The sequence below is a fragment of the Branchiostoma lanceolatum genome, chromosome 3, assembly GCF_035083965.1.
Source record: "Branchiostoma lanceolatum isolate klBraLanc5 chromosome 3, klBraLanc5.hap2, whole genome shotgun sequence".
Classification (NCBI taxonomy): Eukaryota; Metazoa; Chordata; class Leptocardii; order Amphioxiformes; family Branchiostomatidae; genus Branchiostoma; species Branchiostoma lanceolatum.
In genome coordinates, this window is record NC_089724.1 from 20,498,771 (window position 1) to 20,520,056 (window position 21,286).

General features: G+C 41.3%; 2 protein-coding genes and 1 long non-coding RNA gene across 3 annotated transcripts; 1 reads left to right on the top strand and 2 right to left on the bottom strand.

Annotated features, from left to right (window-relative positions):
* Positions 1–1,542: 1,542 nt before the first annotated feature.
* On the bottom strand, positions 1,543–6,250 carry LOC136429311 (prokineticin Bo8-like). Its single transcript, XM_066419166.1, has 3 exons — positions 6,100–6,250; positions 4,002–4,165; positions 1,543–2,035 (listed from the first exon to the last, which is right to left on the bottom strand). Exons 1-3 carry the CDS (start codon positions 6,166–6,168, stop codon positions 1,825–1,827), a joined length of 444 nt encoding a protein of 147 aa, XP_066275263.1. The 5' UTR covers positions 6,169–6,250; the 3' UTR covers positions 1,543–1,824.
* Positions 6,251–12,928: 6,678 nt separating this feature from the next.
* Positions 12,929–14,590, top strand: LOC136430938 (uncharacterized). Its single transcript, XR_010754956.1, has 2 exons — positions 12,929–13,472; positions 13,766–14,590. It is a non-coding gene; the product is annotated as an uncharacterized lncRNA (long non-coding RNA).
* Positions 14,591–14,961: 371 nt separating this feature from the next.
* LOC136430937 (transmembrane emp24 domain-containing protein 4-like) lies at positions 14,962–18,959 on the bottom strand. The gene is made up of 4 exons (XM_066422033.1): positions 18,771–18,959; positions 17,457–17,683; positions 16,854–17,000; positions 14,962–16,380 (listed from the first exon to the last, which is right to left on the bottom strand). Exons 1-4 carry the CDS (start codon positions 18,904–18,906, stop codon positions 16,231–16,233), a joined length of 660 nt encoding a protein of 219 aa, XP_066278130.1. The 5' UTR covers positions 18,907–18,959; the 3' UTR covers positions 14,962–16,230.
* Positions 18,960–21,286: the final 2,327 nt, after the last annotated feature.

Here is a 21,286-nt window from a genome sequence, read left to right on the forward strand (position 1 = left end):
AAACGGACGTGGACAGCTTTCCTTCAGATGGTTATCAAAGGAGTTAAAAGGGGAAAATAAAGAATTGGTACCATAAGTAGAAATTTTCATTATAATCATTGATATTGATTAATCACTGGTGATGTGTAGCTGAGTCATTATTTGCTGCATGCGCCATGACACGTGCCTGCCCAGTTCTCATCATGATTCCATGTTCACCAGCGAGCTCAGCGACAACGCAGCTGCTACCTCATTCCGTTTTTAGAGAAATGCCGAGGGAGTTGTCTCAATCCCACTGGAGCAATTATCACGAGTGAGACAAGAAAGTCTTATCCTGAGTTCAAAGCACCTTTGATCCATCTCTGTCACAAAGGGTTAATTCTTGTAGACGCCGGCCTGTTAAGCAGCTCTTACCGCCTGCAGCTTCTTAAGTTTCTACGCGCTTAGAAGATGCATAAAAATATCCTGGTACGGACCATGGGAATATCATTGCCGTGTACTATTAGGGGGGTGAGGGGTATCAATTCCAACTTTGTAAAATGCGTATTTCAAAATATGGATATGGTCTATCTAACCACAGTAATCACAAAATTTGGGCAATCATTGGAGTCCCTGTACATACCCCTTGAAGTTTGTACATGTTCTGATGGGACTAGCTCATTTTTGCAATGGGGGTGATTTGGGAACAGTCTATATCTGCGTGGAGAATAGATTTGGGGTTCAGATATTCACTTTCACGTCTCCTTACCTCAAAGTATTTATACTTTAAGGCATTAATTATGTTTGCTAGCATAACTTTAATTTATACTAGTTTAGTACATAGTCATGGTACAAACTTCAGGGGGTATGTACAGGGGGGTAATATTGAAAAAATTTCAATTTTTTTATATTTTCATATTCAGATAGACTGTCCCCATATTTCTAGCTGCGTATTTCATAAAAAACTGCACTTTTGCGAAATAGTACCGTCACTACTATGTGGGATTAATAGTGTCTGTGAAAATATTCGTGATAGAACCATTAAAACACTGGTTCGCATGTTCGCAATAACATTCCGGACTGAATAACGCAAATCTGCCGACGTTATGATCTTGCGGTTGCGAATTCTTAACTGACAAACTGAGATTTCGAATGGCGGTATACAAGACAAGGGTTGAATACCATTCAGTAACACTGAGATTGTTGTATAGAGCAATTGTTCAAAAGACTACATATGAACAATACAAAACGGTTATCTTTCTGGTTGGGATGAGATAGAGAATTTCTATTGACATGGATAGCTTGGATCTGGATGCAACAACTTTAGCGTAGTACAGTTCTCAAAGGGGGTTCATGCTGTTATAGTACCCAGTGATGATATATAGCTTTTCTGTGCTCAAACTTGGTGCCCGATTCTGTAGTAATACATGTTGTATATTCATTTGTTACGACTCCGCACCATAGATGTGTAATAGTGCTGCAGAAATAAGTAGTGCATTGTGTATATTTCTTATGGATCACGTGTTTGCAATCCTATCTAATCAGACATAGAGTGACAATGAAAAGACACACGCCATTATGACATTTGCTGCGAATTGTTCCGTATCTTTATTGAATTCGAAAGCCCGTAATTCTGATATCTGCGAAAACACCTGTTTGCAGATTTTCGGAGCTTTATATACTTCACTACTACTTGCTGCCCACAGTCAAGCCGTTATCAACCATTTCACGAACCGTCTTGATTAAAAATTCAGTTTCGTGACATGTAGGGCTTTTCTCATATCGACTGGAATGGAGCTTGTCTGTTGTAGCTCAAATTGTAACCGCCGGGTGGCGTACATGTACCGCTATTTTTGATTTACCGACTTATTCCCGATTCGGGATCGCTGTTAGACCAGTTATTTCCAATTGCTCGACAAAAATGAGTTGACGTAGCTGCTCGTACAAGGATTCGGCGGATGTGACGTTCCCGCGCTTGGACACAGCGGCGTCAGACCCACCGCATCGCCCGATACTGGTCTCTGACGTAATCGGCACACACTCCAGACTCTCCTCGCACGGGCAGCGCCAGAACTGCCTGTTTGGAAACAATTTCAAAATCTTACTAGATACACATCAAGCATGATATTTGGGTGACATTATATATATTTCATGACACCAAAATACAACATTTTCTTATTATCTGTAATAGGAATAGTATCATTCAATAAATATAAACGATTAAAACAAATACACACCCTTCTGATGTTATTTAACATTGAACCATAAGAAACCATACTTCCAGCTTTGATTTCTCTCTGATCTTTCCACCAGGTAATTACATTAATCAGTGACTTTACTCTCCCGATGACGTCACAATGAACACGGCAGCCGGTTCGGAACCTTGCACCATGGCTTGTGAAAAATATTATTTGATGATCAAACAGTGCTCAATTATCGTGATTACATTCAATTAAAAGACGTTATGATATTTAGTTTGTTTGCTTCTCAAAAGAATTTTTTTTCCGAGCTGCAGTACAAAGTTCCAAATCGGCTGCCATGTTCATTGTGACGTCATCGGGAGAGTAAAGTCACTGATTAATGTAATTACCAGGTGGGAAGAATCAAAAGCTGGAGGTATATTGTTTTGGTGTTTCGATGTTCAGTAAAATCCAAAGGGTGTCTATTTTGATACAGCCCTCCTGATGTGAGGTGAGGAGCGTAGGACTTAACATCATTTCTTCGAAAGGACAAGACCTAACCACATACCGAATTTCATGACAATGATAATCTATCCATAGCTTTTCGAGCGATCAACCAGCAACAAAAAGGCTACCGAACACATACTGTAAATGCAGATATGTTCGCGGTGGTCTTATGTTTGTTTCTGATACTGTAGCAGTATGTGACTCTAGCGCTGCCGCAAACTTGAAACCGCGAACACTCCATTTTCGCCCTAGTGCGAAATAAAAATCACGCGAACTCAAATGCATTTACAATAAGTTAAACTTTCTTGATACAGGTAAACAATGGAAGCGTTCAGGCTATGCATACAGACAGCATTTTATCCTTGTGTAGGATACAAACAGGGAGCGCTTTAAGACATAACCTACATCAGAGCAAAAGTTATACGAAGCTAATAAGCCATGCATTTAGCTACGGAAGAGGGTGGATCCTTTGAACACTTTGATACGCCGGTTCGGACATGATGCTTGAAGTAACCGCGGCCTGGCACAGATTAAGGGTCACGAAGAAGGGTGTAATGTGATTGATTCCATAGATCCTTTTTTGCATTCGAAGGTTATGTTTTCGGGTGCATGCGTGTGTCTGTGTTTGTGTTTGTTTGTGTGTGTGTGTGTTTGTTTGTATCTTTGTTTTAGTGTGTGTGTGTCAGTGTGTGTGCATTTTCTTTGTGTGTGCGAACAGCATAAATCGAGAAGGCCTAAATGGATTATCTTGATATTTGGTATGTGGGAAGGTCCTGATGATATGATCGGATTTTGGACCCCCTAGGAACTTTTTACGGTACTGCAGCAGAATTTCCGGTTTTGATATCCTGCGCTATGGACAAGCTATGGTCATGATTTTGGGGTCGTAAATAGCTCTTCGGAGGGAGATTAAGTCGTGGAGGTCTAGATCCTCTACAAGCATTTTTTGGAACTGCAGGGACCAACTTCGTTTTAGAGTTTGAAAGGGAATAACCCAAGAAGGGGTTGAGGGATCGTCATGATTTTTGGTATGTGGATAGCCTAAGTACTGATGTACATTAAAAAGAAATCCGTACTCTCTGGAAGATTCGTAACGCGTTCTGATCAATGTTGAGTACAACGCGGACAGTAGACGTCGCACTAAACTTTAATACAGCGACGTTTTTGAGTGGCTTCTAATTCCAATGATATTTTGACAGGCCACCCTTATCTGACTAGCGCGTGTGAAAACAATCAAACATTTAAACATCGACGGAACTTCAGCCCCTTTCGCAACTTTAAGGTTAACGTTGTAAATTCGCAACTTAGGATTTAAAATGTGAAAGTGTTGTGTACAGACGTATGTGTTACCCCTACCGTATGCCGTCGAAGGGATAAGGAACAGATTCCACCGTCGTGTGGCACATGTCCCTGACCACCCCCAGCTTCTTGCACACAGACAGGGTGGAGCCGGGGTTCCACTTGGCGCAGCACCAGCCTTCTCCGCGGGCACCCATGCAGTCCGTGTCAGTCTCACACGCCTGTACGGAACCAGGAACAATCTTAACGGGCATCCATACAGTCCGTGTCTGTCTCACACGCCTGTACGGAACTAGGAACAATCTTAACGGGCACCCATACAGTCCGTGTCTGTCTCACACTCCTGTACGGAACTAGGAACAATCTTAACGGGCATCCATACAGTCCGTGTCTGTCTCACACGCCTGTACGGAACTAGGAACAATCTTAACGGGCACCCATACAGTCCGTGTCTGTCTCACACGCCTGTATGGAACCAGGAACAATTTTAACGGGCACCCATACAGTCCGTGTCTGTCTCACACGCCTGTACGGAACTAGGAACAATCTTAACGGGCACCCATACAGTCCGTGTCTGTCTCACACGCCTGTACGGAACTAGGAACAATCTTAACGGGCACCCATACAGTCCGTGTCTGTCTCACACGCCTGTACGGAACTAGGAACAATCTTAACGGGCACCCATACAGTCCGTGTCTGTCTCACACGCCTGTATGGAACCAGGAACAATCTTAACGGGCACCCATACAGTCCGTGTCTGTCTCACACGCCTGTATGGAACCAGGAACAATTTTAACGGGCACCCATACAGTCCGTGTCTGTCTCACACGCCTGTACGGAACTAGGAACAATCTTAACGGGCACCCATACAGTCCGTGTCTGTCTCACACGCCTGTACGGAACTAGGAACAATCTTAACGGGCACCCATACAGTCCGTGTCTGTCTCACACGCCTGTACGGAACTAGGAACAATCTTAACGGGCACCCATACAGTCCGTGTCTGTCTCACACGCCTGTATGGAACCAGGAACAATCTTAACGGGCACCCATACAGTCCGTGTCCGTCTCACACGCCTGGAGGGAACCAGGTGAGACCCATACGTATACAGTACGTGTCCGTCTCACACGCTTGTACGGAACCAGGAACAGTCTTAACGGGGCTGAGCTTTTTTTTTTAACGCGAAGATCTGTTTGGATTCCTGAAAGGCATTTTTGGATAGCTTTGTCGAATAATGAGGACACATTTCCTTTATCATTCTATCCGGATTCCGATCCTCAATCCTAACTTTTAAGCCATACTATAGGTAAGAGAGTAATAAAAGGGAAGTTCTTCACGAAATGATTTCCAAACTTGTGATGTGTTGGACACATGAGAATGCACTGTTGATCTCGCAATATCTATTCAGTATTTTGTAAAAGTTGAAAAGCAACTGGTGATTTTTTTGTCGCTGTTCTCAGCTAGACTCCTTTCAGGACAATGCTAATGGTCAAAACCGTTCAACATCAAGTCATACATGATGTCAACCGGTAATAGAATGTCCAGTACGTCCCTTCTTGAGCTGGAATATCTATACGGCAAATGATTCACGCAATTATGACCAATGTTGAATTGAATATTCGTTCATTTAGCCCTGATGGAGACAGGTATTCTAAACGACCAGACTGAGTCTGGTAGAAGTCTTCTGAATATAGTCTGTTCCATTATCATGATTACCTATGCGACATTTCTGTAGTTTATGCTTTATTTTAACACGGCTTGATTTGAAACGTGGAACTGGAACCTGATCCTGAAAAAAGTTTCCCAAACTCTAGAAAAAAACGGTTTACCTCTGGACCATGTTTAATCTTCGCGATCGGACTTTGCATTTCTGATACGGGTTGTTTTCCTAGTGCACAATATGGCACAAATGCTATAGACTTGTCGTTGCCAATGAGCTTTATTTCGTTTTGTATGCAACTTCTTTAGTTCATTATGCTATAGGCGATCATTGCGGCCCCTACTGATATCGCCTTTTCGTTGTCCGATCTTCCAGCGAAAAAAAGTGATTTCACTGGTATATAACGCCCGGAAAGTTTACTCAACATTCACAAATCTAATTAACATCTAGGCTCACTGTGTATAAGGTTATTCTAAAGATCACTGCATTGACTCACCCCGGTCAGCACCAGCCCCGCTGTCATACTCCTGGCTAGAAACAAGACGTGAAGGAGAGCGATGATCATCCTGTGGTCGCAGAGAGGACGTGTCGTACGGAAACCGGAAAGTTAGTGAGGCATCAGCCAAGCAAGGACTGCTATTTGTACTCCGCCTGAGTGCACTGATGCCAAAGTGACTTTCATCTGCCATAGGGACCTCTTTCTGAGAAACAGGTACACCTGCTATAGGGCAAATTTAAAGCATCATTTGTATTACGCCACGAAGACGATTGAAGCAACCTAATGTGACATGATCAAAATAGAAACTTTGGTAAGAAATCTGCCTCGTGGATGTGCTGATTGTCCACCACACGTAGTCAGTTCGTCTCTCTAGTTCGTCTCACTTTGACAGGAAATAGCTATAGATAATATCACATTTACCAGTGCTTGAGAGATTAACAGAGGTATCCGTGAAACAATACGCACGGTTATTCTGGTAAATCGTTACTGCTAAAATACTGAACAAAAAGGTCTCGACCCTCAATCCCTTGACAAAGGTATTACTCCTTTTCTAAAACTAATAGTCTACTTTAGGTATTCACAAATAATCTTTAATGTCAAGAATCTTGACGACAACCCCATATTCCAAGCAATGCCCATGTGTTCATCTCTTTTGAGAATCAGACATAATTGAGTTAATCATACGGGTTAGGTGGTCCATCCTACACGTAATACCTGATATAAAGCGTGCATTTCTGTTCGTCCCGGGATTATCAGATCACAGGGCGTTTCCGTGGTCCCACGAAGAGCCCCGGAACATCAAAGGTCATGAAATGAATGAGGTTGGAACACCATCAGTCCATGACCTTTAGAACTATTAGAGATCTTTAGCTTTTTCGATATGGGGTTAAGGATAATTGTTTGGGGCCTTGTAAGGATATGACGTTCAAAAAGTTACGAATTCCATCAAAGTCTTGCTGTGCGATGCTGCATGTAAATATTTCCGTTGCTTTACCAAGTGGGGGCGAAACAAGAACCTCCAGCGGGATTTAAAGAGATTATGGGGTAACGAATTACATGCGAACGGATCATTTCAATGAATGATTTTTACGGAAAGACGTCTTCAGCGACAGGAAGCGGCTGGTTAAGTGACGTACATACTATGTTTGTAGGTGCCTTAAGTCTTAAGCCCCTATCTCACCCAACCCGCGGCACGTTGATCAGGCGACCTCGCTGCGACTGGGCGATTTGACAAATTTCTCAACGAATTTCATCGATACAAAATAACAATTTTACGCTTTGTATCTTTCATTGTCTTTTTAGTCATACTTGTGCGTTTTGCATGATAAGGTCAAGGGTATAACAAAAATTTAGGTCTCAGCGAGGTCACCAACGTGCCGCGCGGGTCCAGTGAGACTGGCTTTAGCAACCAGCTAAAATCAACTAAGAAACAAACATCCAAACGCTGTGGATGGTAGATGGTACATACACAAGAATGCTAAGAATGGTGTACAATGTATCTTGGAGAAGTCATCTAACAAATAAGCAACTGTATGGTTCTCTGCCACCCATTTCGTCAGTTGTGCGACGCCGCCGGCTCGCACTGGCGGGACATGTTGTTCGCAGTGAAGAGCCTGCTGGGCGACTAATGCAGTGGCTACCTGAGGGAAAACGAAGGGTTGGAAGACCTCACACAACTTTAATGACATTGATCGAAAGAGACACTGGAGTCTCAGGTTCTGAGTTATTTTCCGCCATGAAGGACAAATTGTACTGGAGGAACTTTATTGACTGTATCCCACCGGAGTAATCCGGATGAACGATGATGATGATGATGATGAAACGCTGTGATTAATGCACAGTGATTTTGTTCCAAACGCAAAATGCAACAGTACGTAACGTAGCGCTACTATATCTGATGCACTACCCAGTGTCGTCCACTTTGTGTATTATTTATCAACGTTTATTGCAAATACATGCATGAGGGCTAATTGCAAGTACAAACAACACATATAATAATGATAAACACAATGATATTAATGGCTACATCCATCATTATGCTACATACACTTCATTTTGATCAAGGATAAATGTTATTTTGATGATGCTGTTTCCTTGATCAATGTTATTCTAAAGGTAACTTGTTACCTTCGTAATTCTGGTTTGATTTAAAAGTTTTCTTTAGATAGTTTTGTGCTGATTATGGTGTATACGTTATTCAGTGACTGTTTGTTTCACCTATGTGCCATACAGTTTGTTTTTCTGTTGTTTTCTCTTTGTTATATGAAAAATAAAAGATTTTTTTTTAGATATTTCGCTACATTCTGAAATCTACATGTTGCTAGTTTTGTTGGGCTTGACTTCTTCGTTTGAGGCATTGGAAGACGAATTTACCACTTCTTTTACAATTTGAGGGTACCGGTTCTTTGATTTTGATAGCAAAGTAGTTTTCTCATGGTCAGGAATAGTTGGAAAGTAAGTGTACATTTTGGACACGCTGGTAAACATTATTTTTTGTTATTATTAACAAAAAATCCGTTCTGACAAGGAAGGAAGAATCACTTAAGTATGATCCCTAGCATGTCCGTCTTGAAGGTAAGTTTGTGCCCAGAGACAGAAGAATAAAACTTGAAAGAAATTGCACGGATGCTACTATATTATCGAATCTATGTCCCTTTTTTTACCGTGTTTGACTACTTTGGCCACTTATGTGGAAAATTTGCCGAATCTATGTCTTGAAATCGGAGCGCACTAGAAGCAGAAAGACCAAGGAAAGACTGACAAGTGAACGACAATAGGTCCACATAGCACAATTCTTCATTGTTAACCTCTCACGGCGTTAAACAGGCGGAGCAAAAGTTGCAGATCATGCATTGTTCTTTTTAGAAGTAATCGCAACATAACCGGTGCAATGGCACTCAGCATTTGGCTGAGAAAGACGCATCACAACCAGTGGACCAGTCTGCCGTTGAAGTGGTTGCACATAGTTGTGCGGCCAGTCATGGCTACAGAAACGGAGATGGACCCCGCTCGATGTACACAGAATGATGTGATATATATCTGCTGTCTTTGCATGGAGAGTAGATCGTACTCATGTTAGTTACATGTAGGTTCAGGAAAGAGAATGCATACTTACGACAATATGGTTTGAGACAAAGCATGATTTGATCACTGAACGTTTTCTCAGAAGTTAGGATGAATAGACATGGTAGTATTGTGTTGCGAGTTTTTTCTCTAACCGTTACGCCAACACGCCGCCGCTAATCGTCATTGATAACCATCACGATTTTCAGCAGTAAGAAACATGTGAACCACTTCTTTGAGACATCATACAAAACGTAACCGTGAAGTAAGAATAACCGCTATTTTTCTGTAGAAAACGTACAGATCACCGCTCTGACGGCGGTACCTGAAGGACAGACGAATACTGAGAACTGCGTTGCCCAGCTCGTATAACACGTCTGTGGGTGTACAGCACTTCTATGGGCATGGAAAAGTATAACCTGTTGTTTGATCACTTCTTGAACTCATGGTCCTGTGATCAGACAGGTTTACCCGTCTGCATTAACGTGAGAAAGGCGATAATGTCAGTGACGACAAGCGGACTTAAAGGTGTGAAAAGTATGAGTGAATGGTAGTATGATACGGACATGTGATACTACAGTGGGCGCACGGCAAGACAATATAAAGCAGAAAACTCCTTCGTTTTTGGAAGGAGACTTTAAGAACGTCCACGGGAACAAGAGTGTCGACAACCACCATCACTACTACACGAACATGGCAACACATCTCGCGGCTTGGTCGTCTGTTCTGACTTCATGTTTGCTTGTCTCCGTCGTAGTTCCATCAACTGTTGGATCCATTGTCATCACGGGGGTAACGAATGTTTTCTTTACTGTCTTTTCCTCAACTTTTTTATTGTCTGCATTTGTTATTGTACCCAGATAGATTTAAACACACATGGCGTTTTCATTTTGTGTACGTCAGCAAAGAAAAGGGGTCGGTCTTATTCCTTCTTTTACTTCCCTTCTTTATAATGTAGTTTCGTTGTACTTCAGTGACTTGTAATTTCGACTCCGTGTACCTGTGTGTGTAAATAATTGATTTATGGCTATCTAAGAGTGAGAGTTGATTATCTATGACATTACTTTGTCCTTATAGATTGTGCGATATCATGATTCTTAGAAATTATCCTTCCCAGCACGATGTCGCTGCATCCCTGCACTTAGCGATGTGCGATGGTGCTTTATTTGCGATTTAAGAATTACTTAAAAGCAAAACTTCTCTAGTGACAATTTTGAAAAATTCCAACCTGTATGTTTTCCGGCACACATTGAGAAACAAAGTATTGTTTCCATTCTAGAGCCTGAAGTTCTTGTTGTTGATAAGATGCGTTTGTAGCTTCCCTCCTTTGGATATGGAGCGCAGCTCAAAATATGTGAAATACATGAAATCAACAGAACAAAAGGGGTTTCTGTTGAAAAAGAGACAGATTGCGTACCAGCTAGGAGAAAATTTCTCGTTAGGTTTTCGCTTGACAGTATCCGACACGCTCTTGTGGTGGTGTAGTGGTGTGCAGTTCCGTCTCCGGGCCACGGGGCCGTAGGTTCGCCCTGTCGTCAATGTTCCAAAGCCCAATGTTCATGATAGTCAGTGATACAGACTGGGGATGCAGTCTGACGGAGGTATAGAAGAATCCATTATTCACATAAGAGTAGGAGTGACGCTACGTCTACTAGATACGCGGTGGTTTGAATCATTCAGTCCATAGCGCATCTTTTAACTGCACAGATCTGGCATGAGGCGATTCAATAGTGATGGAACAAGCAAAGAAACAACGAAATATACTGAGTGCAAAGTTTAGATAAGCATATCATATAGATAAAGCAGGAGGATTGAACAAAACCATTTACTTCTTTCTTGGCTGGTAAATGCATACTTTTTTGTTGAAATGTTTGATTGCAACAAATTAGAAATCAGTCATGCTTGTCGGAATACCTCAAAAGGCTGACCAAAAACCATTATAAAGCTGTAGGCTTTTAGGGATAGGTTTAAAGTAGACCCTCGCTGAGACCAAATGCGGAAAGATCCTACTTTGTTGTACATCAGCCTGTAGGTATATATCTACCGTACCGTAAGTGCTAGATTAAGAATGTAAGGATTGAATCAGCGTGGTAAGTAAATTTAAGTGTAACGTAAACCTCTTTTCACGTACTTCCTGAAATATGTACTCAAGGAAAGTTATCCCCTTTTAGTTTGAGCCTAACATATGCACGGTCAGAGCGGGTCTCGAACGCTCGACTAGAGAACAAGAAAGTTACAAGAATTTGCCGATGAACTAATTCTACCAAATTCCCTATGAATCAAACAAGATATCCGCTAGCCGTGTGTTGCAATATGAAGATATTGTTTCATTATGTTTCACCATAAGGTGCCCAAAGCCGTATTTCATTTTAGTTTTCCCAGTATGCTGCAGAAAATCAACCAGTGTTACCTATGCAAAACGTCGACTGAAAAAGAAAGAGACTGTAACTTTATACGATTTATGTTACACGACTCCGGGCTACCCTTTTCACCTATCCGACAGCCCTAAGCAAACAATCCTCCGTGCAATTTAAAGTTTGAGCCCCTCCGTTTGGGTATTAACCTTCAGTCGAACATGAGCACCTCAGGTGCACAGCCTTTTATGTATACACGTATATGGAAACGTCTGTGTGTAATGGATACGTACCCTATCGTCATTGTGAAACTTAACATAGATCCTACAGCGTGTAATGGAAAAGTAAAGCCATGGATGCACCCACTGCTATGATTAGTATAGATTAATATGTACCCCTGCGGGGCTATCCGATGGCGCCATGGGACTCACTGAAAAGCTTAGTGTACCTTGTCAATGTGACAACTTATTTCATACGGACGTTGGTGTGGTACTGGTGACGGACGCGCTCAACGTTGTCCCGCTTGTTGTATTCCACAACGTAGTACGATGTCTGGAGAACCCATGCAGACATAGGCACGAATTGCTGCATAGAAATAGGGATAACATGTTGGAATAAAAAACAAACAACAATCAAGCACTCACAAAGGAGGTGCGCGAGAAAGCTGATACAGTTAAGCAAAGAGGGCGAGGAGGTCCATTTTTATATACCGCTGTTCAGATATCGCGTCCAGGTATTAAGTACATGCTGGGTCCGGATCTCTAATTATTATCTCCATGAAAAATGGAGATATAGTTTTGGGTGTGTCTGTGTGTCTGTGTGTCTGTGTGTCTGTTTGTTTGTTTGTTTGTGTTTCCGCACCACTCTAGTTAGCATAACTCAAGAACCTCTTGATGGATTACAATGATATTTAGTATGTGGGTAGGTGTTGTGAAGCCGAAATTCAAGGTCAATTTTGGGCCCCCTGGTATGTGACCTTGGTACTGCAGCAGAAATTCCATTTTTGTATCTCTTGACCTGGACGTGCTATGGTCTTGATCTTTTGGTGGCAGATAGCTTGTGGTGTAATGAAGACGTGGTGTGGGTTTGGGCCCCCTAGCAGCTTGCTCTGGAACTGCAGGGGCGTTCTCGTGAAAATCTTCTAAGGAGAATAACTGAACAATGGAACGATGGATTTCCATGATATTTAGTATACAAGTAGCGTAGACAGAGATGTACACAATGAAGTGTTAATTATGTTAATTAGGACTTAATTTGCATAACTAATGAGGTAAATCTATATTTGCAGTGTTTTCCATTATCAGACTCAAATACATGTAACGTATGTAGTTTATGGAAAGTGGATCATCAACAGATACCAATTATGCAAATAAATTCCTAATTTGCATAATTACTAGTAATGCAAAACACCATATCTCATGTAATTGGAAAATTATAGGACTGTCAATATGATACTTAGTATGCAGGTAGCTTAGACAGAGATATACATAAAGAAGTGCAAATTATGCTAATTGTGACTTAATTTGCATAGCTAATGAGGAAAATATCTATATTTGCAGTGTTTCCATTATCAGACTTAAATACATGTAACATATGTAGTTAATGGAAAGTGGAGCATCAACAGATACTTGTTCACAGCTGCATTCAGGTCAACCATCTTCAACGAGATGAGGAAAAACTCTGGATATCCGAAACCTGCTAGCGATATCGTCAACTCCTTACATATAAGACTTAAAGACTGTAACATACGAAAAAGTCAAGATTGTTTTATTTCTGTTGTATTATCTAGATATGTGAGTCTGACGAGCAGTGTATCGAGGCTCGGGGGGAGGGCTGGTGCTGCGCCCTGTGGAACATGGGGGACGCCCCGACCGTCTGCAAACGGATGGGCGAGGAGGGCGAGGCCTGCCACATCTCCAGTAACGTCCTGCCCTATCCCTTCGAGGGTGCCAGGTGAGACTCACACACGCATGGCTATTCCCCGAGTAATCTGAGCTGTTCAAAAATAATTGTGTTTTTGCTACCTTTGTTTATTCATGAGAAGCTCAAATCGACATGCAGGCCGCTTTTCATTGAGGTCATAAGGGAAAAGGTAAGGGTCGATGAAATATAACAGAGATATAGATTACATCATTTATAAAAGTCCTAACCTCTTTCAACACATAACATTACCTATATATTGTACAACACGTTTTCTGTTATCATATCCATTTTGTACTGATGTTGGTTTTTGTTTGTTCTTACAGACGTTTCTGGCGATGCCCATGTGACCCGAGCCTCACGTGCAAGGTCCCGGCCGACGGTGACAGGATCGGTACCTGTACCTCCGGCTGAGCTGACCGGACGGACTGACCGGACCAAACCATTACAGGAACTGACCACAAACCTGGCTTCCACGTGCACAACGCCAACGGACAGTCAAAACACCCCAGAGTCTATGGACATCTAGTTTTCGTTATGACAACATTGAGATTATGACTACGGGTGGAGCAAACCTATCCACCACCAATTCTGCATATCACGGGATCAAAGAATACTTTCATTTCTCTAACAGCAGTGTGTGATATCAATAACGCAGATAATCACATTATTATCATGAGCAAAATCACAGGGGGGATTGATTTCACTTAAGGGATAAAGTCGTGACGTCTGTCCCTGTCCTTCTAAAAGGTGCGCTTAACGCTTGTAAAAGGTAGTTGCAAGACAAAACTTCCAGTGTTATCTTCGAACTTAGCAAATCCCGTGTTATCTGAACTACATTTTGTATAACAAATACCTAGAGATTACAAACAGAAACAAGTGACAGGCACAAGCGTCAACTAGTCAAGACAAACTAATGTTGAAGTGACGTCATTCAGATATAAAAATCATTCGGACATGTGGAAATCATAATGAAGATATGTCATTGCAGAATTACAAAACGGCCAATCAGAGGATGTCTACTTGTACCAGAGAACATGTTTCTGACGACCACGTAGGTACTTCAGTTCTCATCTCTACGGACATAGACTAATACGTCTGTGTCAGGGCATGGTATAGAGGCATCGAGAAATAAAACCCATGGCTGATGATCCCATTGTGTTGTAATCTTCCTGTGATTATGTTTCACTTTAAGGCATTATTGCGTGCCACACAAGGTAACATCTTTGTGGTTCGGAGAATATGCAAGCACTAGTTCCAGTTCTACCACCCTTGACCTGTACTTCCTGCCACTCTAAGTCTGACCTTTGCACTCATATTCCCAATCACTTCCTGTCGCTCTACTGGCAGTGCAATCAAATAAGTAAGGGCACACACCAACCAAACACATACACACCGAAAACACTGGCACACAGAATCAAAACACTTAGCTTACATGTCGTGCATCTCTATAGCCAGGGGAGGGAGACAATGGGAAATTTGATACACCTTTTGGTGATGAATTAGGATAAAACACAATCAATTCCATATAAACATTGTCATTCCATTCACCACACTATCAAAAACAATTACAATAATATCCAATATTCAAATGTAGTTTTAGAACATACAACAATGTTTTCTGTCTGCTTCTGACAAATACACCTTACTAATAAATAACAGTCTACCACGCTGTGTACTACATTAAAAAGTTCCAGGTCTAGTTCCTACGTAGATATCATTTCCTAACAGCAAGGAACAGAAACTGCACCAAACTGCTTATGAATATGACATACTTTATATAATGCAGCTAGGACTTACATCATGTACTTTGAAGTCTTACCCCCTGACATCACTGAAAGTGTCAACAAGACTGTGAACCCATTATTCATGTATCAACAGTGAAAACATCATTCAATTACACGGGTAATATTGTGCTGAAGATTGCATGGTATTTCATCAGCCGCAAGATTTTCAACTTTTTAAGTCTGCACTGTTGAGCTTTTTACCAAGCCTGGCACAATGGCACTCCTACAAGGTCCAGATAAACTCCCTGTGCTGGAACACAAGTATTTCATATAACAGCCCTTTTTCGTCTGGTATCGTGAAACAAAACCCAACATTGCACCACATCAAGAATTCTTTAATGTAGCTGTCATTGGAAGAAAACTACAACTCAAGAAACTTTCCTTCAACTAAAGTCAAATTTGCTTCAACTAAAGACAACCTTGGAGAAAAAAGAACCTTCAGTATGTACTTACTCATTGCTGTCAATACTTCAGAGTATATCTGGCTGCAAAGCTATATCATCATACAACATCTAACGATATATCATTTCCTTTCACCACAACATAGTCCCTACATCCATAGCTCACCCTAACAGTCATATCTTTCTACACTTACCATTTATCTACAAGTGATAACAAAGAAGGCATCATTCAAAATGCATATCTTCAGCACTGTTTTTACTTCCTGTCACCCAGCATGGACAACAAGCACAAACTATAAACACCAATATTCTTCATAATATTTTCTTTTCTCCACTAAAAACATACTACTATACAGTGGATTCCAAATGACCAATTGAAAAAAAAACACAGTCAGGAAAAGAATTAGTTCTAACCAATAAGGAAGCATAGTTAGTCCACCCAACATGGACCATGACACAGTATTGTCTAAAATAATGACAGTGCAATCTAGAAAGAAGTAGTGCAAATTTATAAGACAGGTGCAGCTGGTTACACGTGAACAAAATGACCTTTTTTTGCATGTTTTAAGCAGACTAAAGCAGCTAGTTTGGGGCAAATTTGTGTTATACAAGTTTCTTGGCCTCAAAGAAGCTCTTGAGATGCCTCATCTGCCAGAAGCCAGTGACCAGAAGGATGATGGTCTGAGCGATGGACCACCACAGCACTCGCTGATTTGTACTCTCGCTGGTCAGGCGGAAACGCTCCTCACGATACTGGAATGAAACAAAATGTGATCAATCAACATTAGTCTGTGTAACACAAACTATAAAGTATAAGCGAGATATCATATAATCAGGCTAAAACAACATCATTCATAAAAGTTTATACTACATTATCAAATATGCTGAAATAAGATTAAGTTCAATTATGCTGACTAGACAAAGGTGTTAGCCTTTACTGAAGGGGAAGGACAGAATCTTAACATAATTTTGTCCCTTTACACACACAACACCTAGAATAGTGTTGGAGCGGGTAGACTTCTGGTAGCTAAAATCTTACTTCAATTTGACCTACAACATCCTTCCAAAGTGCTGTGCATTAAAATTTTACAGTACAGTATTATGCACATCTGTATTTAGAGCTCTGAAAAATATGACAGAATTTACACCCTGTCCTTATGATTTTACTGCATTTCCATACTATGTCTAAGAGACAAACATAAGATGTAAGATTCTAAATAAGTTACCCTTTGATAGTTCTGTTCCTTCTGGATCTGTTCCACCTGGTCCAGCAGCTGTCGTACTCGCAGCTGCAGCTCCGTCAGCTTGTCCTTGGCAGCGATCTGGGAGTAGTCAATGGCATGTTCGCCCACCTGGATGTCCAGATGCACCCTCTGGGAAACACAACAGTTCAGCAGGTCAAACAACATGTTCTGTTCTGGGAAGTGATTTCTTGATGGTTCAGAACTAAGAATGAGTGCAGTTGGATACTATTATCTGTAGTGAAGACATTACCATTAGGTGATTGTAAAAATGAGGAAACCGACTTATTAAGAACAAACAAATTCACTTCTGAAGAGTATAAAGAGATCAGCAGGAATGCACCTGTTTCCTTACAACAAAACAGAATTGCATTTCACTACATTAAGGCCTTGTCAGAATATGGAATCCTCCCATGAAATAACAGCCATGTACTAATATCATATTTCAATAATCTTCTTTGTATGTCATACTCGATACTCCTTTAAAACTTTACCCGGTAGTTGGTCTGTTACGCAGAAGGGTGGCTATACTACAATGTAGCTATACAGATTAAGAAAACAAGACAGTTAACTAAACCAGGCAGTTACCAGTTTCCCTCCAGCAAACAGCCCCCACTTGGTGGAGTTGCTGTACAGACAGATGACATGTTCCCCTGGGGTGTGTGAGGTGAAGGTGAATCGCCCCTCCGAACTGTACGCCTTGGACAGGAGGACCTTGTCGTCTGGGTCACGGACTTCCACGTGCATCCCCACGCCCGGACTGGACGGAAGGTAGTCGTTGATCGTCTTGTCAAAAAGCTGTGTTTTGTACTTTCCTGGTGTGATGAAGTAAAATTTGTGTCACTTACTGACTTACTGCAGTTGGAAATGTTTAATGAAGATACAAGTGCCATACATGATGGCAATGAATGAGTTTCAGTTAAGGATTAATGCATTTGCATGTAAAAACATACATGGGCATCTATATTTGCACCACCCTGAACATTCTCAGACTGCTGACACCTTTGTTTCTATCCTACATACTGCTTACAATTCAAATATTTGTTAACTCTGACTTTGAGTGAATAAAGTCACCTTGTCACACTAAAATACTTGGCCATCCACTTGCCTCAATTTGGACAGCAACACCATTTTACGATGAGAACAATTATAACTCAGTATAACTGTTTACATCTATGATATCTGTACAAATTCATAGTTTAGCTAACAATCTGACATCCGTTGACAATACAACACAGCTTGCCTAACTTAACAACCCATTGCATCTGTGCCACAGTACTGCCACTACCAGCTGGTGCCATGTCATAATACTTATTTATAAAGAACAGCCTGTCAAGTGGTTGGTCTGCTTATCTTTAATTTGCCTTGAATCCTGTGAGTTATAAGCTAGAATTTTAGCATGTTTGTGCAAATTTTGTTAGAGTATGTTGTAAATATCCTGTCACCTCTAAAAAGAGGATGAACTTTACTGATCCTTTAATCTGGAAAAGCACCAACTCCTGAGACTAGTTAACCATTCTACATGATAAAAATGAACAGTGTACAAAAAGGCATTGGCATATATATATCTGTATATCCATGTTGGCCCCATGAAATTATGTAACGTTAGACATTCATAATTACAGGATAAATAGTCTTTACACGTCAACATATGGATGACATGTTACGTTTGTTTGCACACATTTCACACATATCAAAGGATGTGTTAACTACTGTGTGTTCAAATGAATTCATGTTTACAGATAACGATTTTTTTCGTACCCTCCGACCTCTCTTCCACTAAAACTACCGAGATATAGGACCTAAAAAAATCGAAGTTGTCTGCATGTTTCTGTCGAGGAAAAACATGCTTCTCCGCCCCCCTCCCACCCCGACAAAACCTGTTTCCGCCCTCTCACTCACCTACTACCATGGTCTCGTCCGGAATTTCTTCTATAAAACATTTCTTCTCTGTCTCCCCGATGTGGAAATACAGCGCAGAAGTGCAAGAGAGGTAGAGGACTGAGAACAGGAGAGTTTTCATGACGGACGGCCACATCTCGGCAAGTTTCACGGGAAAACGGACACCACTGGTCCGCGCAGGCGCAGTGCAAGTGCCACGTCGATTTCGCAAAGCGTGCTGGGAGTGTGGGAAAGCGCACCTGTTGACCCGGTATTGTGGTAACATTCCCCCGGCTAGAAACGGCACATAGGTAGGCAATGATTAGGACCCGTGTGCTGTCAAATACTCTTACCCAGAGAGTACCAGAACCACAGAATGTATGTATGCGTGATGCCCGAATGTGGGTAGTTAGATCTGTTCTAGAATTAAGTCTATGTCACCAAGCTTTGTCAAGTTTGGGCTGTCCACAGTAGTTGTTTAATAGCTGTCTACATTCTCAAACTACATCTATGATCGCAAATAAAGAACTGAAGTTTCATATTCGTGTTTTTATAATCTAGACGTTTGTTAAATAAAATAAAAAAGCCCCCCCCCCCAAAAAGACTGAAATGTTGTGCATGTTGAAGACTCTTGAATCATTATGATACTACTAAGATAAGTACATTGTTATATAGTCTACGACGGCTCGCGCTTACCAATACGTGTGTAGGCATCGATCCAATCATTGACGTCGACTAACATACGCCGTGCGTGCCAGCTACGGTGACATACAATGTTTATATTCTAGGCTGATAAAAAATTCCAGTCGTTTTATCATCTTACTTAAATACTGATATAACAAATAACGCACTTTTATTGGACATATTCGGACGAACATTGAAATAAATCAATTTTACGACCATGTCAGGCCCCACACGGTAATCAGTTACGTACGCGATTAGAATGTCCCCGTTCCTCTTAAGCGTTGTCGAAGAAAATACATGTAACGTTAACTATATTCTAAATGAAAACTGGTAAAGGGTGGGCACAGGCAATGGCAAGAGGCGTTCGAAGTGTTACGGCACGGTGACTTATCATTTATAATAAGTGAATAAAGCCAGGGCAAAGTTTAAGTACGCCCTAAGACAGTGCAAACAGGAGGAAAACAGGGCAAGAGCCGACTCGACTGCGAAAAGTTTCAATGCCGGCCATACTAGAGAATTCTGGAAAAAGCTCCGTAGTACTAAATCCTCTCATTCTGTATTACCTAACACTATAGATGGTTGCTCTGGGGCTGAGCAGATCGCAGACATGTGGAGGAGTCATTTTGATAAACTGCTGAACTCTGTTAATAGTGAAGTACATAGACCTGCTGTTATGTCTAATTTGTCGACAGGTTGTCCTTTTGAATTTGATTCGGGGATGCAAATCTCTGCTGTGGAAGTATATGATATAATTAGAAACTTACCCAATGGAAAAGCGGTAGGGTCTGACGAAATCAGTAATGAACACCTTAAATATGCGGGGCCTAAGCTTAGCATATGCTTATCACTATTGTTTTCAGCCGCGCTTGTCCATAACTTCATTCCGAAAAGTATGTTAGATACTACCATCATTCCGGTTGTTAAAAACAAAACTGGTAATATTTCTGATAGTGATAACTATAGACCAATAGCAATTGCATCAGCATTATCCAAAGTTCTGGAGGCTGTTTTATTGAACAGGCTAGAGCCATATCTTCAAACCACTGCTCATCAGTTCGGTTTCAAACGTGGTCATGGTCTTGACATGTGTGTATTTACTTTAAAACAGACAATTGAGTACTACCGGGGTCTCGGCTCTCCAGTTTTTGCTTGTTTTTTAGACGCCTCCAAGGCTTTTGATAGGGTAAACCATTGGACCCTATTTAAAAAACTCCTTGACAGAAAGGTCCCGGTGTATTTGGTGAGGTTTCTGGTTTATTGGTACCAGAACCAAACAATGTGTATTAGATGGAACAATGTTTTGTCTCCCTGCTTTTATGTATCAAATGGGGTAAGGCAAGGGAGTCTGCTATCCCCGCTACTATTCAATGCATATATAGATGATTTAAGCTCGAGACTCAGTTGTACTAAAGTAGGTTGCTATATAGGAGGCTGTCTTGTGAACCATCTTTTTTACGCTGACGACATGTGTTTGTTATGTCCTAGCCTTAAGTCTCTGCAAAAACTTGTAAGTACTTGTGAGGACTTTGGTTTAGAAAATGATGTATTATTCAATGTAAACAAGACATGCTGCATGTACTTCCCGAGTGCTAGTTTGCCACTTTTACATCCGCTCCCGTCGATCAAACTGTATGGAGAGTGTCTGAGATTTGTGACATCATTTGTATATCTTGGAATTGCTATTAATGACAGACTGAGTGATGATGACTGTATCCTTGCCCAACTAAGGGGCCTGTATTGTCGAGCAAATACTATAATTCGAAAATTTTGCCTTTGTTCACCTACTATTAAGAAAACACTATTCGCGTCTCACTGCTCCCAACTCTTTGGGGCGCAGATATGGAATTCTTTTC

What these genes read in the sequence shown, in the direction of transcription:
- LOC136429311 (XM_066419166.1), bottom strand. Translation starts at nt 6,168, where the DNA reads ATGATCATCGCTCTCCTTCACGTCTTGTTTCTAGCCAGGAGTATGACA. An exon ending in CGGGGCTGGTGCTGACCGGG is followed by an intron (nt 4,166 to 6,099) that starts GTGAGTCAATGC and finishes GGTTCCGTACAG; the next exon opens with GCGTGTGAGACTGACACGGA. An exon ending in TATCCCTTCGACGGCATACG is followed by an intron (nt 2,036 to 4,001) that starts GTAGGGGTAACA and finishes GTTTCCAAACAG; the next exon opens with GCAGTTCTGGCGCTGCCCGT.
- LOC136430937 (XM_066422033.1), bottom strand. Translation starts at nt 18,906, where the DNA reads ATGTGGCCGTCCGTCATGAAAACTCTCCTGTTCTCAGTCCTCTACCTC. An exon ending in TGTTTGCTGGAGGGAAACTG is followed by an intron (nt 17,001 to 17,456) that starts GTAACTGCCTGG and finishes TGTGTTTCCCAG; the next exon opens with AGGGTGCATCTGGACATCCA. An exon ending in AGGAACAGAACTATCAAAGG is followed by an intron (nt 16,381 to 16,853) that starts GTAACTTATTTA and finishes GTTTCATTCCAG; the next exon opens with TATCGTGAGGAGCGTTTCCG.